General features: G+C 47.6%; 1 protein-coding gene across 1 annotated transcript; it reads right to left on the reverse strand.

The window, feature by feature from the left end:
• Positions 1–1,044: 1,044 nt before the first annotated feature.
• PROX2 (prospero homeobox 2) lies at positions 1,045–11,363 on the reverse strand. Its single transcript, XM_032802049.2, has 3 exons — positions 7,155–11,363; positions 2,853–3,082; positions 1,045–1,578 (listed from the first exon to the last, which is right to left on the reverse strand). Exons 1-3 carry the CDS (start codon positions 8,653–8,655, stop codon positions 1,393–1,395), a joined length of 1,917 nt encoding a protein of 638 aa, XP_032657940.2. The 5' UTR covers positions 8,656–11,363; the 3' UTR covers positions 1,045–1,392.
• Between the last annotated feature and the right edge of the window lie 10,460 nt (positions 11,364–21,823).

The following is a 21,823-nucleotide window of genomic DNA, read 5'->3' on the forward strand; positions in this document are numbered from 1 at the left end:
CATCTCAACAGTGCTGGCACAAGAGGGAACCAGGTGGTTTCTCCTCTTTTATCAGTTAGGAAGGTTAAATGTGGCACCAGGATGTTAAGGAATTTATGTCAACAGAAATGCAAATCAGTACAAAGAGAACTTGGAGCTTAATATCATAATTTCAGTGAGTTTCCATCACTAGGCAAGTGGCTGATCAAGGATGGCACTAAACAATAATATCAGTTGCATTCACGGCAACTGATCATGGGGCTCTGCTCTGATCAGCTGCTCAAACCTCCCTCCCTCCTCCACCCTCCCTGTCTCCTGCGACAGCAAAGGAGAGAATCATTGACTAGAGATCTCTTCTGCTATACTATTTCACAAATGCACCCTAACAAGTACACTCAAATGATTGGATCCAGCATGCAAAGGCTAGGAGGCGCTCTTACAGGAGGCAGCTGGGGAGCCAGGAAAGGGACCTGCATTCTCTGATGCTACCCACTTCCTCCATCCATTCCATTACGAGCTCCATTGTAGGAATTATTTGTTCGCATCTATCACATGGGCGTGTTGATAGTCCTGTTGATATTTGATGCTATTCCTGGGGCCTGAAATTTTGGAACTGATCATTGCAGTATTCAGAAGTTATCGTATTACCTCCAAACAGATGGTAAAACAGAAATGCTGTTGAGTGTAGGACCTCGCTTCACTTGGCCAAGAACTCGTTGATCTTTATTAAGACCATCCATCAGGGACCTCTGTGATTTATAAACAGGAATTATAGTCCTGTTTTACAGATGGGGACACCAAAGCACAGAGAAGGAAGGTGACTTGCTCAAGGTCACACAGAATGTTAGGGCAGCGCTAGGAATAGAACTTAGATCTTCCAGCCAGATGATGTAACCACCATCCTTCTTCCCTATAGGTCTAAGGCATGAGGCCTCCCTTGCTTTGAGCTACAAAGTAACACTGAGGTCCCCAAACTGGGGCACACTCCCGTAGGGGGGTGTGAACAAACATGCGGGAGGACATGGCTGGGGGGCGGAGAAGGAGCGCCACCCAGCTCCACTCCTGGCCCCAGCTGCTGGCCCTGTACCAGGGGCTCCAGTCCCAGTCCCGAGCCTGGGGCTCTGCTCCCAGCACCTAGCTGCCAGCCCCCTGAGGTAAAAAGTTTTGGGACTGCTGGAATAACAAATGACATAAAATACTGGCAGTTCAAGTATGTAATAGATAGACCTCTCCAGAGGGGAGGGCACGCTTCAGGCCAGATTAGATACCGTCATAATAAATGGTGCTATTGCTGTTTTATACTAGTAACATTACCCACAATGTAGGCTGGGCCCAACGGCTACATAGCTCAGGCCAGCCCCTCTCTGATCAAACTGCAGCATAACATAGTCTTAAGCCACTTCCCTTGCAGATTTAACTCTGGAGTAGTTCTTGGAGGCAGCGGGAAGATTTAAACATATCTGGGATGTCACTGTCCAGTTTTGAAATTATTTTGTAAATGGGTTTTTTCCAGGAGGGGTCAGAGTCCTTCCCTGCCCTGACAGCACTAAAGAACTCCCGCAAGGTCATGCTAGCAACCTCCAGGAAGCGATCCGGGACCTGCAGACAAAGAGAGAGGGAGACTTAGGAAGAGGATGGGAAGGGCTGCTGCACATTCTGCCAAACATACACAAGGAGAGGGGGTTCTTCTGGCCTCCCCCCTGGCAGAGACAGATACTGGCAGCCTTCCCAACCCCCCCCCAGGAGTGGATACCCAGCTCCCCAGCAGCTGAACCTCTCTCCAGTCTCCCCTCCCAGACAAGTAGCCCAGCTGCTCATTCAGGTTAGCAGGATGGTTGATTCCCGCAAATAACCTCCACTACTTTCCCATACGATGCTTCCCAACCAGGATACAGCAAGGGCAGAATTCTGCTGTCATTCCTCCATTTATGGAAGAAGATCTGGTTAGTCCTGCCCTACAGAATGATGGGTGAGCACTTGTAATGTTCCCACATAAGGAGCCTGTGATTCAGCACTAAGCGGACATACAGCTCAGACTGTGCCCTCGGAGTCGATGGTGATTCCCATGAGGTCCGTAAAATGGCAGGTTGTCCCAAGGTACATAAGGCACTGCCCAGAGTCCAGCCCTTCACATCTCAGGGCAGTTAAAGCCTTTGCAAAGAAAGTCAGAGTTTCATCTGGGCACATGGGGGTGACAAGTCCCTGCTGAGACTTGGACACTTGGTGACCATGGAGATGGGCACTGGATAAGAATACAGAGAATTGGATGGAGAGCTCTGATCAAGCAGAGCAAGCACAAGACTAGGAACCAGGAAGTCCCAATCTCTGCTGTGACATGACTCCCAGTGTGTGGCCTGGGGCAAGTCACTTACGCTCTCTGTATTTTGGATTCCCCATCTCTATAATGGGACTAATGCCTCACTCACATTCGTGGAAGCTGTGAGGAGAAATCCATCAATATTTGTAAAATGTTTTGAAGATGACAAGTGTGAAGTATGCATGGGCTGATTTCCCAGCAGCCTTTGCAAACAATGGGCTTTGCAGGTTTCCAGTACCTGTGAAAATCAGCCCATAAATGACTTGCCTGCAGTTGTCTTTTTACCATCAAGCCCTAAGTCAAATGATTACAAGCAGCGCTGAGCACAATCTCAATTGACTCCGTTACATGTGCTAGTGATGCCAGAATTAAGGCTGCAGGCCCTTAGGCCTGGTTTTTCTATCCTTTGTAATTATCGTCAGAACTTGTTTTCCCCTCTATCCCTTTGCTCTATGATGGGAGCTAAGGGATGGCACTGATCCCAGCTTGCAGACCTGTTGGCTAGACGCACTCTGGGGCACCCCGAAGTTTCCATCCTGGCTGAGCACAGTCTTACCTCAAAGTCATTCCCCTTGTTATAGTGCATGTTGAGGGTGCTGAAGAGCTCAGAGTCCCGAGAAACCATCAGGTGTTTGGAATCTGTGACTTCCTCCAAGATAGCCTGTCGGGCAAACTTCTCCATCTGGATGTAGTAAAACTCACGGAAGTTGCTGAACCACTTGATGAGCTGGGAAGTAATGCAGCGGTTGAACTGTGAAAGGACATGCACCAGAGGAGCAAGGAAGGGTTAAACATACCCTTGTTCCCATTGGACACCATGAAAAGGAACCAGATTTCAGCAAAGAAAATAAATGTAGAAATGTTAAGACACCAAAAATGTGAAAGAACCCATTCCAGCTTCCTCAAAAACACAACCCCCACCGGGAATGGGGAATGACTGGGTGAAATTCAGTGATCATCTGCCAACAGAGAAGGAAAGATTCTCCTTGTATTTTGCCTGTTCCCCCGCTACCCGCCCCCCCCGCCCCATTGCATAAGAATAGCTGAAATGCTGCCTTGCACCTGAGACCATGTAATCTATGCAGGGGTTCAATGTCGGAGGGGGCAGAATTAATCAGCAAGCTGGGAGGAGAGTACAATCCTGGTACATACGTTACAGATGGTGCCCAGAAATCTTAGCCTGAACTTTCCTTTGACCCATCAGCCCTGGCAAAAGCATCCCATCTAGCCATGCCCCATGTCCTTTACACAGGGATGTGTATGTGCAGCAGGGGTAGCTGATAAGGCTGCAGAGGACCGTCTGGATGCTCATTCCTACCCCGAGATTTTGACCAACCTTTCCTCTGTACTATCCACTGCGTACACACACACATTTTGAAGCAGCTGCTGTCCCTGCACCCACTCTATCGCTGGCGAGGTGGGGAGAGCCCAATGAGAAGATAGTGCTGCTCTATAATCAGCTATAGGGGCCACTAAAGCACATAGAGGACCTACAACATTGTGAGCTCGTGCCCTCTAGCATAAGATAGTGTAACCCAGGGTATTAGGCCAGTAAGCAGTGTTGCCACCCTAGGCGATGTTTCATCAACTGGGCTACTTTTGAAAGGCCTCGATGACAATCTTGAATCTGCAACAGGCAGTTTTTTATGCTACTGTGCGACCCTGCAGTGCAGACTACAGAGGGGTGAACTGCAGTGTGCACATAAGTTTGAAGAGGATTATGTTCATGCAAACTGGGCATCTTTTAGTTCACATCCGCAGTATCCATAGGGGGTGAGGTGGGGGTATTTACATGCAGCATTTTTCTGCAAGCTGCAGTTCACATCTCCCTCCCTCCCCCCATTCACAAGACAAACTCATAGAGCCCTGCTGCTCCCCAGTCCCTGTCTCTTTGCTGTCATCTGATGGCCGTTTGAATGAGCAGATACTGAGGTGTATGCACAGCTGGACTAAGTCTGCCTCTCCTAGCCAGCAGAAGCCACATGGCACATGCATCTTGGGAACAGATCCCTGCTGGCTGTGGTAAAGTAGGGTTTCCTTTTGGCCAGGGTGACCAGATAGCAAGTGTGAAAAATGGGGACATTTTTTTTTTGAGGAGGGGGGTATAGTTGCTTATATGAGATGAAGCCCCTCAGATCATGATGGTCCTGATAATTTCAGGACATCTGGTCACCCTACTTTTGGCTGTGGGATGTCTCCAGTTGGGTGGGGAGGTAGCCAATAGGGGAGGCAGCAATGGGGGATAAACCCAGAAGTGGCCCATGTGCAAGTGAGCAGCCGCTGCCAGTGTTGCCAACCCTGGTGATTTCTTTGAAATGGCAAAAATTGGGGCTTTTGGAAGCAAACTGTCATTTGGTGACTTTTGGGCTACTTTTCACATGTGATTGGCAAAAATGGGGGCTTTGAGGTTGGCAGCAGAACTGGGTTAAGCAGCTGTACCTGGACATCAGGGAAGTAGGTTTTCAATAGAGTGGAGCTGGGGTAGCGAGTGAAGAAGAACATCAGCTTGGCCTTCTTCAGGTGGCCAGGGGTCAGAGCCTCCTGGATTTACCCCCGAGTCAAGGAAAAACTGTTTCCTGTTTGCCTGCACATACAAATAATTGAATTTGCACAAGGCCAGACGCTCCTAAGGATGCCTCCAGCATGCCTGTCTTTACCTGTGATGTCTCCTCTGCACAGACAACCCACTCTCTGCTCTATGGTAATGGGGTGATGGAAGAAGAGTGCTTCCTGAGGAATCCCCATTTGAAGGGGTCCTCTAATTATCTGACCCCAGTTAAGAGTCCGTTGGTGAACACTTCTCCCCTTGACAGTCCCAGAAGAGTCATAACCAGCAGAAGCCTCCACCCTGGCTGACAGTAATATGGACATTTGTGAAAAATCTGTTTTCAGTACCAGGATCATGTGACCACCAAAATTTAAGAGCTGGCCTGAGAATGAAATTGTGAGTCAGGAGCGCTTGGGTTCTATTCCCAGCTCTGTCACCAACATCCTCTCGGCCTGGGGAAAGTCACTCCACTTGTGTGTCTCAGTAGCCTCACATGTAAAATAAAGACATTGATACCATTTACTCTACCTCAGAGGAGAGAGGGATAATATGTTAGTGTGTGTAAAGTGCTTTGGAATGTGATGTATATAGGATTGCCAACTTTCTATTGCACAAAAATGAACACCTTTGCCCCGCTCCTTCCCTGAAGCCCCACCTCTGCCCCACCCTCTCTTTGAGGCCCTACCCCTGCTTGCTCCATCCACTCTCCCCTGTTGCTCACTCTCCCCTACCCTCACTCACTTTCACTGGGATGGGGCAGGGGCCTGGGGTGCAGGAGGGGGGTGAGGGCTCTGGCTGAGGGTGCGGACTTTGGGGTGGGGCTGGGGATGAGGGGTTTGGGGCATGGGAGAAGGCTCCGGGTTGGGGCAGGGGATTGTGGTGGTGGGAGTATGGGCTCTGAGCTGGGGGTGCAGGCTCTGGGGTGAGGCTGGGGATGAGGGGTTTGGGGCATGGGAGAAGGCTCCGGGTTGGGGCAGGGGATTGTGGTGGTGGGAGTATGGGCTCTGAGCTGGGGGTGCAGGCTCTGGGGTGAGGCTGGGGATGAGGGGTTTGGGGTGCAGGAGTGGGCTCAGGGCTGGGGCAAGGGATTGGGGGGGTGCAGGCTCCAGGAGGGAGTTTGGATGCAGGAGGAGAATCCAGGCTGGGGCAGTGGGTTGGAGTGTGGGGGGGTGAGGGCTCTGACTAGGGGTGTGGGCTCTGGGGTCGGGCCAGAGATGAGGGGTTTGGGTGCAGGAGGGGGCTCAGGACTGGGCCAGAGGATTGCAGGGGTGTAGGCTCTGGGAGGGAGTTTGGGTGCAGGAGGGGGTGTGTGGGGTGGGGCATCCCAGCAGTGCTTAACACGGTTCCCAGGAAGCAGACGCCAGGTCCCTGCAGCCCTAGGCGCATAGACCACCAGAGCGGCTCCACATGCTGCCCTCACACCTGCAGGCACCAACCCTGCAGCTCCCACTGGTTGTGGTCCCCGGACAATGGGAGCTGCGGAGCTGGCACTTAGGGCGGGGTCAGCGTCTGGAGCCTCCCTGGCCACCCTTGAACTTAAGGGCTGCAAGAACCTGGCAGCCGCTTCTGGGAGCCGTGTGGAGCTAGGGCAGGCAGGCAGGCAGCCTGCCTTAGCCCCAGCCCACGCTGCGCTGCTGATGGGGCTTCTAATGACCCAGTCAGCAGTGCCAGCCAGAGCTGCCAGGGTCCCTTTTTGACCAGGCATTCTGGTCCAAAACCAGACGCCTCACAACCCTAATTTTGGATGTGCAGAGCATTAGCACCAAAATGGGCCTTTTGCTAGTCCACTGGACAGTTTTCCTGAAAATCAAATGTGTTCACTCTGGGTGGGAAGAAAGTTTCAGTCCACAGGCCTGTCCTGGGGAGCACTGGTGACTAATGGGGTCTCTGCTGGAGTCTGATGGGGCAGGGAGCTCCAGCAGGCTGAGAACTCACGGTCTTCCCCAATGAGATCTCGCTGAGTCTTTGACGTGAGCAGTGTTAGCTAATAGCGCCACCTTTTGGTCAAGCAGGAGTAACAAAAGTGATCTCTGACTAGAGCTCAGTACAGCCCTCCTGAATGCAGAAGAGGGAGCTTATTTGTTAGGCGTTCAGGAGGGTTCAGATCTGAGACAGCCAGTCTCTCCTGCCCAGGCCCCTCTGCCAGTGCCATGTGAAAGGGGAGCCCGATGACCTGCTTTCTCACAGTAGTACATGAAATCCTGTTAGCTAATCAGCCCCTGTACTATCTCTGATTCATGCATGTAGGTGAGGGGGCAACCTTAAGAGCAGCTACTCATGCTTGAGGCTCTGATGATCTTTAATGGTCACTAAAGGATATATGGACTGAGGAGAAGGGCATCCCATCCATCACAGTCTGCAGCTCTCCACATTCTGCCTTCCTGGCTGGAAGAAAAGTCAAACTTTCCATTTCAGCGGTGTTAAGGGACATTGGATATTGCTGGTGTCTCATGACTGATGACTTCAATTTGACTGCACTCCAAGGTAGATCTAGGGACTCTTGAGAAGACCTGTCTGGGGAACAGGCAATTCTATGAGAGCTGCTGTTCCAGTGGCCATTTTGACTGTACTCTAGTAGCTGGCTAAGAATCTCTTTTTCTTGAACTTGAGAAGTCATGACCAAGGGGTAATTCATGTTAGGTACATGGCAAGGTTTTCTAGCCATTCTTGAACTGATTGGGTGAACATGAAAGTCTGGACACTTATCCATGACTAGTGACAAGGCCTCTGTATGGCCTTCAGTCAGTGAGTTTACCACATTTTGAGAGGAAGCCCCAGGAAGCCATTTTCTGATAGAGTATTCCTCAGCGGCAAAATCCTCTCTTCTACTGTCTGGCGCTGAGATTGGGAGGCTGTTGTACAGCTGAGCCAGATGGCCTGATGGCTTGGACAATACTTTTTTCAAAACCATGTCCACAGCCTGAGATACCACTGTGGCTAGCTCATGCTTTAATGTCTCAGAAAAGGTTCTTTCTTCAGAGGACAGTTCACCCAGATCCCCTATTCTCCTTTCTTCTTCTGACACTTTGTGGCCTTCCATCTCTGAGATGCTCCTCCAAAGAAGAGTTCTGTGTTGGTCACTGGTAGCAGCCTGATAGCTTTCATCTAGACTGTCTCCACACTTCCCCTTCAGTAAGTGCATCGTCTTCTCCATCCCTTTGTGGCTTTGATCTGAATCACTGAACTCATAAACCTGCAAGAATTTCTCTTGAAGATGCTTCAGCTGCTGCTGCAAAACTTGAAGCTGTTCCCTCAGTTGGCGGCACTCCTCTGCCTTGGTGCTGCTCCTGCCTCTTCCTGCAAGCTGTGCTACATGTGGGCTTTGCTGCTGGGGAAGCTTCTGCTTTCTCTTGTTCTCCCTGTACTCGCTTCTTTTCTCCACAGGGCATTCTCTGTCTCTTTCCTCATTGGTACCAAGTGCGGTAGGGTTTGGTGAGAGGCTCATACCTCGGATAATGCTTTCCACTCTGGCTCTCTTAGCTCGTAAGTGTTCATTATAGAACTGGTCTGTGTCACCAAAACTGGAGATTGGAGTGTAGCACAGAGGGGAGGCCAGGGTTGGTGTCCCTTCCCTAAAAGATGGGCAGTCCCTGGCTTCCTGGGGTGATTCTGTTGTCTGCGAGGAAGGGAAAAGGAAGTTTGGATCCAGTCCCCTGTTAGCAATTGTCTGGCTGAGGAGTTGTGATATGATGGACACACTGGGGGAAGAGAACAATGAGTCTCTTTGGAGAAAGGGCTCTTCTTTCTGCCCACCTGAGTGTCCTGAACTCGAGCTATCCCCATCCTGCTCAGAGACACAGCTCCCATTCATAGTTTTTTCCACTCTTGAAGATGAAGAGTTGCCACTCAACAGCTGCCACTCGGCAGTTGTTTTGATGATGGTACTTCTTATACAGGAATACCCTAGGACTTGGGAACTGCTGTTGTGCCAGCTGTTTCTGAGAGCTGGAGCTGAGAAAAGAGCAAGAAATGTTACCCAATGAACTCTACTGTATCAGCTCTTCATTTTTGTGGGAACAGTTCCCTCACTGATTCCCTGTGATCGATTCCCTGTGACCTTCCTGCTCAGTGGTAACCCACTTTACCCACCAGTGCTGAAAAGCCTCCAGCCAGTTAAAAACGTGAGCTTACCTGTTATACAATGCAAGACAGCACGAGCACACCTTCCTGGTGCTCGGGACAGTACGAGTGCTCCCCATTCAATATATGATCATGCATGGTTTGGGCCCAGGTTCTCTCTCCAGTCATAGTATTTGCATCCCCAGGAACAGTGGAACTGTCAGCTACAGCATGCAGAACTTTCTGAGCAGACAGCCTGTAGCTTTGGATTATCCTTCCATGAAAGGTTAAAATGATCACAAATCTCATTGCTGCCTTCCTTGCCAGACTTTTCAATAAATAATATTAAATGTCTTATACACCCTTCCCCACAATCCAGAGCAAGAGAATCCTAGACAATGTGTGCAACGTAAATGCCTAAAGAGAGACAGAAGATAGGTAGATAGACAGAACCACAAAACAGCATTGGTTAGACTACTTGGCAGACCCATGGACTTCTGTAAGGCACTCAGATACAGTGGTGATGAGCATACTGTACATACCCAGATAGATTTCAGATCCAAACTCTGTTTCAACCAAGCATCAGCGTTGGTAGAGGTTCTCTGAGGTGCCCCTTAGCTCAAGAAAGGGAGCTCAGGGCTGTATCCTAGAAGTTCCTCAGCTTGAGGTGGGTGTTGTAAGAAGGTAGCATTTATGGATTCGCTTCAGCTCAGCCTATCCTGGCTTTACTCACATTGCAGAAAACCCCTTCTGAATCACTCTGAAAGGAGAAATCTGACTGCTCCTCTTGAGCCCCACATCTTTGTGTTTCAGTGCTCACTTGTGCTGTTGAATACATCCAGCATTCAGTGCATCTCTACATCTCACAAGGCTTTTCCACATCTGAGGCTGTGGCAACTGGAGAATAGACATGTGCCTAATCTCTCTGCGGTGGCCTCACTACTCCATCCTTCCCAGGGTCTGGATACGTGAATACTGATGTTCAGAAAGTGACTGAGGATTTTACATGTGTTTGCACTATCATCCACATAGTGTAGGACAGGGGATTTTGCCTCTGCCTGAAACATACAGGTATCAGACATTACACTCAACTCAGTTTGAATAGCCAGCTCCTCAGTACACTCATTAGTAGCATATAAATATATCTGAGGCTGGGCACAGATGGTGCCTGGTTCTGCCAGCATTGGGCATCTGAATGCACCCACAGCTGAGCACAGCTGGTTCCTGAGTAAGATGACTGTCAGCACTGGGCACCCAGGCATACACACATTCAAGCAGGACTAGTGCTTGGGTAAGAAGGGTCTGACACACACAGACCCAGGTACCACTCAGCATCAGGCTCGGAAGAGCTGCAGAGCTGGCAGTGCTACCCAAAAGTTTCAGTGATCCAGAAGCAGTGACACTCTATAATGTTGCCTCCAGTTATCAATGTACATTAGAACTAAGGAGTTAAAACAATGCTTTGCATTTTATTTCTAGGAGCTTTTTTTTAAAGAAAAGGAAAATGAAAGGAGTGGGGTAGGGAGGATTAGAGGAGCAGAGTATAAGCCATTCACCTGGCAGTTAGGAGTATAAGAACTAACATACCAGATAAGAGCTTTGCTCCAACTAGTCAGTACCTTGTCTCTGACCATGGCCAGTACCAGATGGGTCAGAGGAAGATGCAAGAAACCTTGTAATGGACAATTACAGAATAACCCACCCATAGGGCTTTTTCCTTTTAACCCTCAGTTCATGGCTGGATTACATTCTGAACCAGGAGGGTTTATATTGTGATTATGTATCCCATAATACTTTATGGGAATATGACATAACTGGAGTATGTTTTATGCTACATGTGTCATGTAACTTATCTCTGTAAAGGTTATGGTCTACTGAATCTATTCATCCTATTTGTACACATATATCATTTTTGTACTTGACATAATGAATATTGGCTGTATGCTTGCTTGATTTGGTCAGCTTCTTTAGAAAGGAATTTGCAAAGTTAAGTGCCCAATCAAGAAGCACTTAAAGAACAATGGATCTTGGAATGCTCCAATCCACATAAGAAGTCTTCTTGAGACGTTCAAGGTAGCGTGTGAACCATGGCTGCTACCTGTAGTTCTGAGTCATGCATGGACATGTGACTTGCCCATGTGACTCCAAAACTCCATCTTGGAGCTAGACTTTGCATAGGAGCGAAGAGGGGGTCTCCACCCACAAGAGAAAGTCTATTTCAAGCCCTGGGAGACACCTCCATTTGGTCTTCAGCTGGCTAAAGAGAGAGCCTCTCCACCCCCAAAGATACCTGAAAGAAACTGGAACAAAGGACAGTAACTACAGGGGGTGAGTGATTGCTGGACCCAGACTAGCAGGAGACTAGTCTGTAAAAATAAGCTTACTGGAACTGGTGAGATGTTATTTGTATTAAGTTTCTTAGTCATAGACTTGCGTGTTCTATTTTATTTTACTTGGTAATTAACTACTTGAAACCACTTAAATCCTACTTCATGTATTTAATAAAACCACTTTTTACTTATTAATTAACTCAGAGTATGTGTTAATACCTGGGGGAGGGGGGCAAACAACTGTGCATATCTCTCTATCAGTGTTATAGAGGGTGAACAATTTATGAGCTTATCCTGTCTAAGCTTTATATAGGGTAAGACAGATTTATTTGGGATTAGACCCCACTGGGAATTGAGCATCTGAGTGTTAAAGACAAGAACACTTCTGTGAGCTGCTTTCAGTTAAGTCTGCAGCTCTGGGGCAAGTAATTGAGACCCTGGGTCTTTGTTGAAGCAGACGGGCATGTCTGGCTCAGCAAGACAGGGTGCTGTGATCCTGAGCTGGCAGGGAAAGCAGGGGCAGAAGTAGTCTTGGCACATCACTTGGCAGTTCCCAAGGGGGTTTCTGTGATCCAATCCATCACATATATTACTTCTAACCATTTAAAAATAATATCTAATATGTCAGTAGCTGTTGTTATTATCCTCGAAACATCTGATCCTTTTTGGAATAATACTAAGGTCGTCTACTCAATGCTATCTTGGGGCAGTGAATCCCACAGGTTAATTATGGATTGTGTAAGATATATGTCCAGTTTCCAGCTGGTTGCCTTTTAATTTCTCTGAACATCCCTTTGCTCTTATATTATGAGAAAGGGTAAATAGGAGTGCTGGATTTACCTTCTCTAAATCATGCATTATTTTGCACACCTCTAGCATATTGCCTCTCTAAATTGAAGAGTCCTGTCTTTTCCGTCTCTCTTTACTCTTTGCCACTCATCACTTTGCTCACCCGCCTCTGAACCCTTTCTACTTCTGCTATATCCCTTTGAGACAGGGTGACCAAAACTGAGCAGCGCTCCAGGGAAGGGCATACTATTGATTTATGTGCCATTCCTTTTGCAGCTCCATTGAGCTTTTTCCTGAGTGTTAACAGTACATGTAGACCAGTGGTTCCCAAACTTTAACAGCCTGTGAATGCCTGTCACTAAAATGTCAAGTCTCGCGAACCCCCTCCTCAAAATGAATATTTCCAGGGATTTTCTCCTTTACCTGAGTATAAATTATAAAAACCGTGATCTTGGAAATATAAAATTTGTTTTTATGACATACTTATTACACACTATTTATTAACAACTATCATTTATCATTACAGTATTTTTATTACATTATGAAAATGGCAACACTATTCCAAGATCTCATGTTCATAGCTTGTATCACTTTGAATAAGCCTGTTATAAGACAAGGCTCCCATGTTTCATCAACGAGTATCAGATGTGAAACAGCATGAAGGTATTTAAAAAGCCAACTCAAAGAGTTCCTCCTACACAAGCATTCAGGTCTTGAGCAGTCCAGGCAAACAACGCACGTTACAACAAAGCTCAAACTTGTTCTTCATAATAATTTTAAAAGCAATACTAGCTGCCTATTTAATTTTAAAAACAGCAAAAAATATCCACCTCCTTTCTATTTCTTATAAGGAGTCTTGAAGTTTAAATCTCCTCAGTGTGATAGATATGCTTGCTTTGATCTGCTTAGTTCTTGGAAGTCCAGGGGCTCCAGGCTGCCAGCCCCATGCTGCCCGGGGTCCCTAGGGACAGCTCTGTCCAGCATTAGGGAATTTTTTCCCAAGAACCCCCATAATATTTCGTGAACCCCCATGGGTTCATAAACCCCAGTTTGGGAACCACTGGTGTAGACCCTACCAGTGTGGGAGAGTAATTCAGATCATTATTTCCTATGTGTCAAAAGTGAGTTTCATTTGTGATCATGCTACTCATTCACTCGGCTGTGTTTGGTTGCTCTGAAGTTTCTCGCTGTCTTCTCTAGATGTGACTAGCCTAAATATCTTAGGGGATGTCCACACTGGAGCCAGGATCGAGCCTGTCAGCCCAGGGAGACAGACTCGTGTTAGCTGGGCTCGAGCTAGCATGCTAAGAATTGCTGCAGAGGCTCAGGTAGCCACCTGAGCTCAGACCCAGGGTAGCTAGAGCACCACGAGGGTGCGTCTGTCTATCCAAGCAGGGAAACTCACTCCCCTCTGCAGTGAAGACACACCTTTTGTGTTATCAGCAAATGTTGCCACTCCACTGTTCTCCCTCTCTTCCACAGCATTAATAAATATGTTCACCAACTCTCGGAGCCTTTTTGCCCTGCTAGAAATTTACCATTTAGTCCTACTCTGTGGGCTTGTCTACACTACCTGCTGTATCGGTGGGCAGCAATCAGTCCAGTGGGGATCGATTTTTTGTGTGTAGTATAGGTGCGATAAATCGGCCTCTGAGCGCTCTCCTGTCGACTCCGGTACTCCACCAGAACAGGAAGTGCAAGCGGAGTTGACAGACGAGCGTCAGCTGTTGACTTAACACAGTGAAGACACCGCGGTGAGTAGATCTAAGTACATCGACTTCAGCTACGCTATGCATGTAGCTGAAGTCGATGTACTTAGATCTACTCACCGCTATGCATGTAGCTGAAGTTGCGTATCTTAGATCTACCCCGAGTGGTATTGTAGACAAGTCCTTTGGTTCCAATCTCTACACTACAGCCAGGATTGACACTCCGAGATCGATCCACCAGTGGTTGATTTAGTGGGTCTAGTAAAGACCCACCAAATCAACTGCAGATTGCTCTCCAGTTGACCCCTGTACTCTACTCTGGACGAGAAGAGTAAGGTAAATCGAAGGAAGAGTTTCTCCCATCGACCCCCCATGGTAACTCGACCTAAGGTACGTCGACTCCAGCTATGTTATTCACATAGCTGGAGTTACATAGCATAGGTTGATTTACTGCGGTAGTGTACTTTGCCTGTCACCCAATGACTGTTTAGTTTTCTTAACAACCTCTTGTGAGTGGCTTAGTCAAAGTTTTTTTTAAAGGTTTTTGTAAGTTATAGCAACCATTTCTCTTTTCTCCCCCTGCTGTTTTGCTGACAAACAGAATCTGTGTGGCATTACAGACGCCCTGCTATTTTACCAAATCATATGCTCATCTAGGCATTTTATCATTCTGTCTTTCATAAGAACATAAGAATGGCCATATTGGTTCAGACCAAAGGTCCATCTAGCCCAGTACTGTCTACCAACAGTGGCCAATGCCAGGTGCTTCAAAGGGAATGAACAGAACAAGTAATCATCAAGTGATCCATCCCGTCACCCATTCCCATGATAATTCCAATCTGTTTACCTGGGACTAAAGTAAGGATCACTGGTATGTAATTCCCAGGATCACCCCTACTAACCTTTTTAAAGATAGACTCAACATTTTATACCCCTCCAGTCCTCTAGTATAGGAGCTGATTTTAATAAAGCCATATATAATTCCTATATTTGCATAGTTCAGCCACTTCTTTCCTTAGCTTTTTCAGACCACTTGGGTGTATGGCATATGTACTGGAGCCTTGTTCTTTAATGTATCAGTTTGCTTCAGAATCTCCTTTTTTTGGCACTTCACCCCCCCCCCCACACACACACAGTGCCTCATCTTTTTTACCTGAAAAGATAATGTCAAGGATCTTACAAACTCCTTAAACTGAAGCTTTCTTGCTTTAGACACCAAGGTGATAGACTCCTTGTAAATACAATAGATATCTATTGAGCTGGCCCTAAACTTTTAACTTGTCCAAAAATACTAGAATCAGCTTTTCCCATTAACCTAAGATGCTCTTTCCCCACAAAGAGTCAGAGAGTGGGACACAAGCTCTCTGTTTCAACCTATTTCTCTCCCTCCTGGAAAGCTCCCTACACCTCCTCATCTTCCTTTGGAATGAGGGGTTTTGTAAATGCTCATGGTCACCTTTTAAGCCTTGTATCAGAGAACTGATGGAGCAGGGCTGTATGCACTCTGTGACTCACCTGTGCATCCCAGGAGTGCTAACTAGGGGAACTGAGCATTTGCTGATTGTCTTGAAGGGGCCCTTTCTAGCTGGGTTGCCTTTTGGCTGAACTTTCGCAGGGGTACTGGAACAATTTTTATAGTGGGGGTGCTGATAATGGAGACCATGTATTTGATGTTTGTTTTTACTACTTCAAGTCAGGAGGTGTGGCAGCACCCCTAGTTCCAGCAGCACTAAATTTTCATGGTTTTCTTCAGTCTTTCTATAGCCCATGAGGGGTTTGACACACATGAGGAGTGCCCTGTGCACCAGCAGCCATTCGCCAATGAGCTACGCAGAACCAAAAAATAGCCTCAGAAAGAGCAGTATTGGAGGGATGAGGCCAGAGGCTGCATTTCTGGGGCTTGGCAGAATCCCTCCATTCACTCACCTCAAGGGGCCCAGGGGACAAGCTGAGGAAAATTTTCAGATCCCTACCATCAAAGCATCTGCTCTTAGAAGCAGAATGTACTCTGCACCCTGACTTCCATGGCAGATGGAGACACCTTGCCCACTCCCTTCTCATTCAGATACACTGGATTCTTCAGCAAGGAATGCTGCTTTTCCAGGACCCAGGGCAACTCTGCTGCACACAGGGGTGTCCTCCACTGCTGCTGGGGATGACTCCAGCTCACCTACGTTCATTGAGCATACCAGCTTTTTTCAGCCTTTAAGACCGAGGCAACCTCAGGCACTGAGGGACAACCAAAATGCTTTGGGAGGGGAGGGGAAGGGAAGGAGTCTCAAGTCAGTGCCCCCTACCTCTTGCAATGTACATATTAATGCCCTGGAGTTCAGGGTTGGTCCCGGTCAGTGTTTATGGCAATGGAGGTCCTGCCCTACTTGTACATTAGATTTGGGTGAATTGTTCTTGCCATTTCCCTGTCTGAACCCTCAGCTCCTTCATCACATTAATTAGTAGATGTTTGTAAAGCACTCTGTACATGCTGAGTGTTACTACTAGCTACCCAGGCTTCTTTACAAGAAGGGGAGAAAAAAAACCCAAATGAGGCTACTCAGAATGCAGCTGGCCACCACCCCAAGAACAAACAACCTAAATGGCTGGACACCCCCCAAACATCCCCAAGAACAGACTCCCCCAACAACCAGACTACCCTCAACACCTCCTGAAAATACCCTCCTTTAACCAGATTATACCCCCAACTTCCCAAACAAGCATCTGCAAACCTCCTCAGAAGTGCCATATATTCTGCAAACCCTCCCCATGGAGAGACTCCCCAAAATTTTCCAGTTCCCTGAATAGGAACCAGCTTAGTCTCTCTCCTCCCACAGGGAGACGGTGCACTCACCTGGGTCCCCCTTTGTGGACAGGGTGTCGGGTGGCAGGCGCCTGCAGGGTACCCTGTGTTCCCAGAGTATCTGGAGAGTGTGGCGAACAAGAAGAGGCACTGAAGCACTAGCATTGAAGAATCCTCTGAGTGTGGTCACTGTTAAAGAGGGGGGTGGGGAGGCCAATAGCAGCCAACCAGCTTCAAGGTGCTTCTGAATATGCAGATAAAAGAAGAAGAGGTCAGGTTCAGAGCCAGGAAGCAGGCAGGGAAACCTTCCATCTGTAGTTGGGCCACTCGGATACACAGGAAGTCAGCTGTCTCAGAAGATCTTAACATGTGAAATCTTTTTCTCAGATACAGCCATGCCCAGTGGTAGAAGAGCTCTGTGCATTAACATGTGGGTTCTAACTTGTTGCAGGTCAGGATTAGGGTGACCAGAAAAGCAAGTGTGAAAAATCGGGATGAGGATGGGGGATAATAGGAGCCTATATAAGAAAAAGACCCAAAAATCGGGACTGTCCCTATAAAATTGGAACACCTGGTCACCCTAGTCAGGATATCTATGCATTGGCAGAGCTGCGTATGGGGTGGCCAGGACAGGAGGAGCAGGAGGTGCCATAGATCAGGATGGTACTGTAGGAGCAGATCATTGGGGCAGGGATGAGCAGTGGAGCAGGACTGGAACTGTTGGTTCCTAGAGGAACCTCAGAGCTGTGGTCTTGAGTGATCACCCAGTGCTTAAGGAACTTGCAAGAGCTCTGCTTTGTTTTGTATCCGGTTCCAACTGGCTCTGCATAATAACAAGGGCTTCACAGCATCTTTCCAGACTCTCAGTGTGGGAAGCTTAGCCCTGAACAGCACAGTTCCCAACACCACAAGGGCAGTTGTCACCCAGAATCCCACCTCTGCCAGGCCAGATCACATGATCAGTTCCTCTAGGCTAGTATAATGCCTGCTGTGAAATCTCCCGTATTGCACCTGGCGAGGGATGCACAGCTGCACATGGGGAAATGCCTTTCTGATCCCTGTGATAATTCTCAGACAAGCCATGCTCCTAGAGAGAGCTCATGAGGATTCAGGAGCTTTGTGACAATACTGAGGCTGGCTGACAGTCTTTCTTGAGCCATGTGAAGAAGGGGAAAAAGAAGTTGCCTCTGTGTCAGAGGAGTCCTAATGGTAAAGACTCTCTTCTCCTGCAAAGCTTGACACAGCAGAGGCTTGCGCTGTCCTAGGAAAACCATAGTAATAATGTAGGTGGGAAGACAGCAACATCTTAGAGGATTTTGGAGCTTGAACCTGGTTTGGGAACATGCAGTTCCTCAGTTGCTATTGTACCCACATCCATAGTGGAGACGGGGCTCATGAGACAACAATGCATATCACTCAGAATGAGGCTCCCCCAGCATAAACAGGGCCTACAGCAGCTAATAAAGGGTGCAGGAAGAGAACACTGGCCATCTATGGACACTGGGGAAACTGAAATTCCAGATATCCTCAGCAATACATTGTAGTGACCAACACTTTCTAATGTGAGATTCTAGCTCTGATGACAATGGGGGATTTTGCTCTTCGCTGCAGCTGGAGAGAGCTCTGACGTGTATGTTACGCATAGGAAAGGAGTAACTTGTAAAGAATAGGGCTGTTGATTAATTGCAGTTAACTCACATGATGTAAAAAAAAATAATTGTGATTAATTTTTTTTAATCATGATGTATCACAGTTTTAATTGCACTGTTAATCAATGGAATACCAATTGAAATTTATTCAATATTTTTGGATGTTTTTGTACATTTTCAATTATTGATTTAAATTACAACACAGAATACAAAGTGCACAGTGCTCATTTTATATTATTTTTATTACAAATATTTGCACTGTAAAAAAAATGAAATCATATTTTTCAATTCACCTCATACAAGTGCTGTAGTGCAACCTCTTTATTGTGAAAGTGCAATTTACAATTGTAGAAATTTTTTGTTACATAACTGCACTCAAAAACCGAACAATGTACAAATCCATTAAGTCCTACTTCAGCCAATCACTAAGACAAACAAGTTTGTTTACGTTTATTGGAGATAATGCTGTCCACTTCTTATTTACAATGTCACCTGAAAGTGAGAACAGGTGTTCATATGGCACTTTTGTAGCTGGCTTTGCAAGGTATTTACGTGCCAGATATGCTAAACATTCGTATGCCCCTTCACGCTTTTGGCCACCATTCCAGAGGACATGTTTCTATGCTGATGACATTCATTAAGAAAATAATGCATTAATTTGTGACTGAATTCCTTGAGGGAGAATTGTATGTCTCCTGCTCTGTTTTACCCATATTCTGCCATATATTTCATGTTATAGCAATCTTGGATCATAGGTGCAGACTCCATGGGTGCTCCGGGGCTGGAGCACCACGGGGAAAAATTAGTGGGTGCTCTGCACCCACTGGCAGCCAACCTCCCCATACCCCTGGCCCCACCTCCTCCGCCACCCCTGAGCGCACCACGTCCCCACTCCTCCACCTACCTCCCAGTGCTTCCTACCCGGCTGCCATCAAACAGCTGTTTGGTGGTATTAGCACACTCCAGGAGGTGGAGGGAAGAGGCAGGACCAGGGCAGGGATTTGGGGAAGGGGTTGGAATGGGGGTAGGGCAGGGGTGAGAAGAGGCAGGGAAGGAGCGGGGCATTGTGTAAGGGAGGGAGTGGGGGCGGGGCCAGGGGCAAGTCGAGCACCCAGGGGAAAGCGGGGAAGTCGGCTCCTATGTCTTGGATGATGACCCAGCACATGCTGTTCATTTTAAGAACACTTTCACTGCAAATCTGACAAAACAAGAAGAAGGTAACAATGTGAAATTTCTAAATATATCTACAGCACTTGACCCAAGGTTTAGGGTGACCAAAGGGCAAGTGTGAAAAATCAGGACAGGATGTGGGGGGGTAATAGTTGCCTATATAAGAAAAAGCCCCCAAAATCGGGACTGTCCCTATAAAATCGGGACATCTGGTCACCCTACCAAGGTTTAAGAATCTGAAGTGCCTTCCAAAACCTGAGAGGGACGAGGTGTGGAGCATGCTTTCAGAGGTCTTAAAAGAGCAACACTCTGAAGCAGAAACTACAGAACCCAAACCACCAAAAAAAGAAAATCAACCTTCTGCTGGTGGCATCTGACTAAGATGATGAAAATGAACATGCATCAGTCCGCACTGCTCTGGATCGTTATTGAGCAGAACCCGTCATCAGCATGGAAGCATGTCCTCTCGGCAGGGCTGGTCCAGGCACCAGTGAAGGAAGCTGGTGCCTGGGGCGGCCAATAGATAAAGGCTGCACTCCGTCCACTTTTGGGGCTGCACATCCGGGTCTGCAGTGGCAATTCAGCGGTGGATCCTTCAGTCCCTCTCTTCCTCTTCGATGGCACACTTCGGCAGCAGCTCAACTGCTCTGCTTCAGTCTTCAGCGGCAATTTGGCGGCAGCTCAATCACTCTGCTGCTTCTTTTTTCTCTTTTTTTTCTTTTTCACCGCTTGGGGCAGCAAAAAAGCTGGAGCCGGCCCTGCCTCTGGGACATGACGGGACATACGAATCTTTAGCACATCTGGCACGTAAATATCTTATGACTCTGGCTACAACAGTGCCATGCGAACACCTGTTCTCACTTTCAGGTGACATTGTAAACAAGAAGCAGGCAGCATTATCTCCTGCAAATGTAAACAAACTTGTTTGTATGAGCGATTGACAGAACAAGAAGTAGGACTGAATGGACTTGTAAGCTCTAAAGTCTTACATTGCTTTATTTTTGAATGTAGTTTTTTTTTTTACATCATTCAACATTTGTAAATTCAACTTTAATGATAAAGAGATTGCACTACATTCCTTGCTCTGTCACTGACACTCTGTGATGTTAGGAAAATCACTTCACTTCTCTGACTCTCAGTTTCCCCATTTGTAAATTGCAGATGTTTTTATAGGCCTTTGGGATCCTCCTAATGAAAGAAAAGTGTCTGTGGTTATAAATCATAAATATTTGCCTCTTCTTCCATAACTAAAATTCTCGTCCAGACCCTATTCAGGTTCTTATATCACCCTCATCCCTATAGCATCTGAGCACCTTTCAGAAGTACAGTGAGCAGAATGACTAGCATCTGTCAAGTGTGGTTCTTTCTTTCTCTCTTCTCTCCAGGGAGTAATTTTGTGTGGGGATATGAGGGCAGGGTATTTCTGTGTATATAATAATGTAAGAGAGGTACACTGCGTTATGTGTTTATATTAGCAAAAACAAGGTTGCAGAAGTGCTCATTGAACTTGGAATGGAAAGTGTGAGGTTTGTGATGGGTCTCAATTGTTGTGGGAGTCTGTTCTGTACTCTTGGATTGGCCCCTGGGAACTCCCTGTCTCCTGAACAGATGAATTTTACCCTTACTTTGTTCAGTTCCATTACCCCCTTATCTCCCATCTCCTATAACCTCTTCCTCCTCTCTGACAGCCATATCGCACCCTCTGGTCCATTCAAATAACAACTGCTAAGATCACCTTCCTGGCCGGTCACCGACCACAATATTCTCATCTCTGCATCCCTGTAAGGGCTCCCCAGGGTTCACCTCATCAGGTTCCAATTTCTTGTCCTCATTTGAATGGCTCCTCTGCCCTTCCCCTATTCATCTCCCCCTTGACTCTGATTATGATCCCAGCCCCCTCCGCTCCACCAACCATGCCAGCCTTGTCCGCTCATCCCTCAGCTTCTCACTCAACTGGCTCATTACATACATGCCACTCTCCCTGAGCTGATCCATCCAGCCCCTGCACCCCCCTCTATCAAACCCTCTTCCCATCCCACTTCTGACACGAGCCTTGTGAGAACTCGGCTGGATAGGGATGACTGGGGAGGGTCGGGCACATTATCCATTCGGCATCCCACACACACCCTGCAAGTGTCACTCCGTTTCCTGTGTTCTTTGGAGCAGGGACCCTGTCTGTGCAGCACCCAGTACCAGGGAGCCTGGCCTGAGCACGGCTCTGCCCATCACTGCCATGCAACCAATAACACGGTGGTCCAGCACCACCTCATGGGACCCCTCAGGGTCGTTCGGTCCCCACACCCCGCATGTCCCCTCGGGGTGGTTCGCGCCCCCCACCATCCCCTTCTGCTCCCCCCAGCTTAGCCTCTCTGGCTCAGTCTTCCTCCCCACTTAGGGTAATTCAGTTTCTCCCCCCTCCGTCTCCGTGGTTGGTACGATCCCCCAGTGCCTCCCCTCCAGCTGCCCCAGCGGTGGGTCC

Source organism: Chelonoidis abingdonii, chromosome 4, assembly GCF_003597395.2.
Source record: "Chelonoidis abingdonii isolate Lonesome George chromosome 4, CheloAbing_2.0, whole genome shotgun sequence".
Lineage (NCBI taxonomy): Eukaryota > Metazoa > Chordata > Testudines > Testudinidae > Chelonoidis > Chelonoidis abingdonii.

Coding starts and splice junctions, on each gene's coding strand:
- PROX2 (XM_032802049.2), bottom strand. CDS start 8,655: ATGAATGGGAGCTGTGTCTCTGAGCAGGATGGGGATAGCTCGAGTTCA. Junction 3,083..7,154: donor CTCAGTCCATATATCCTTTA/GTGACCATTAAA, acceptor GGTATGTTTAAC/CCTTCCTTGCTCCTCTGGTG. Junction 1,579..2,852: donor ACAAGGGGAATGACTTTGAG/GTAAGACTGTGC, acceptor CTTTGTCTGCAG/GTCCCGGATCGCTTCCTGGA.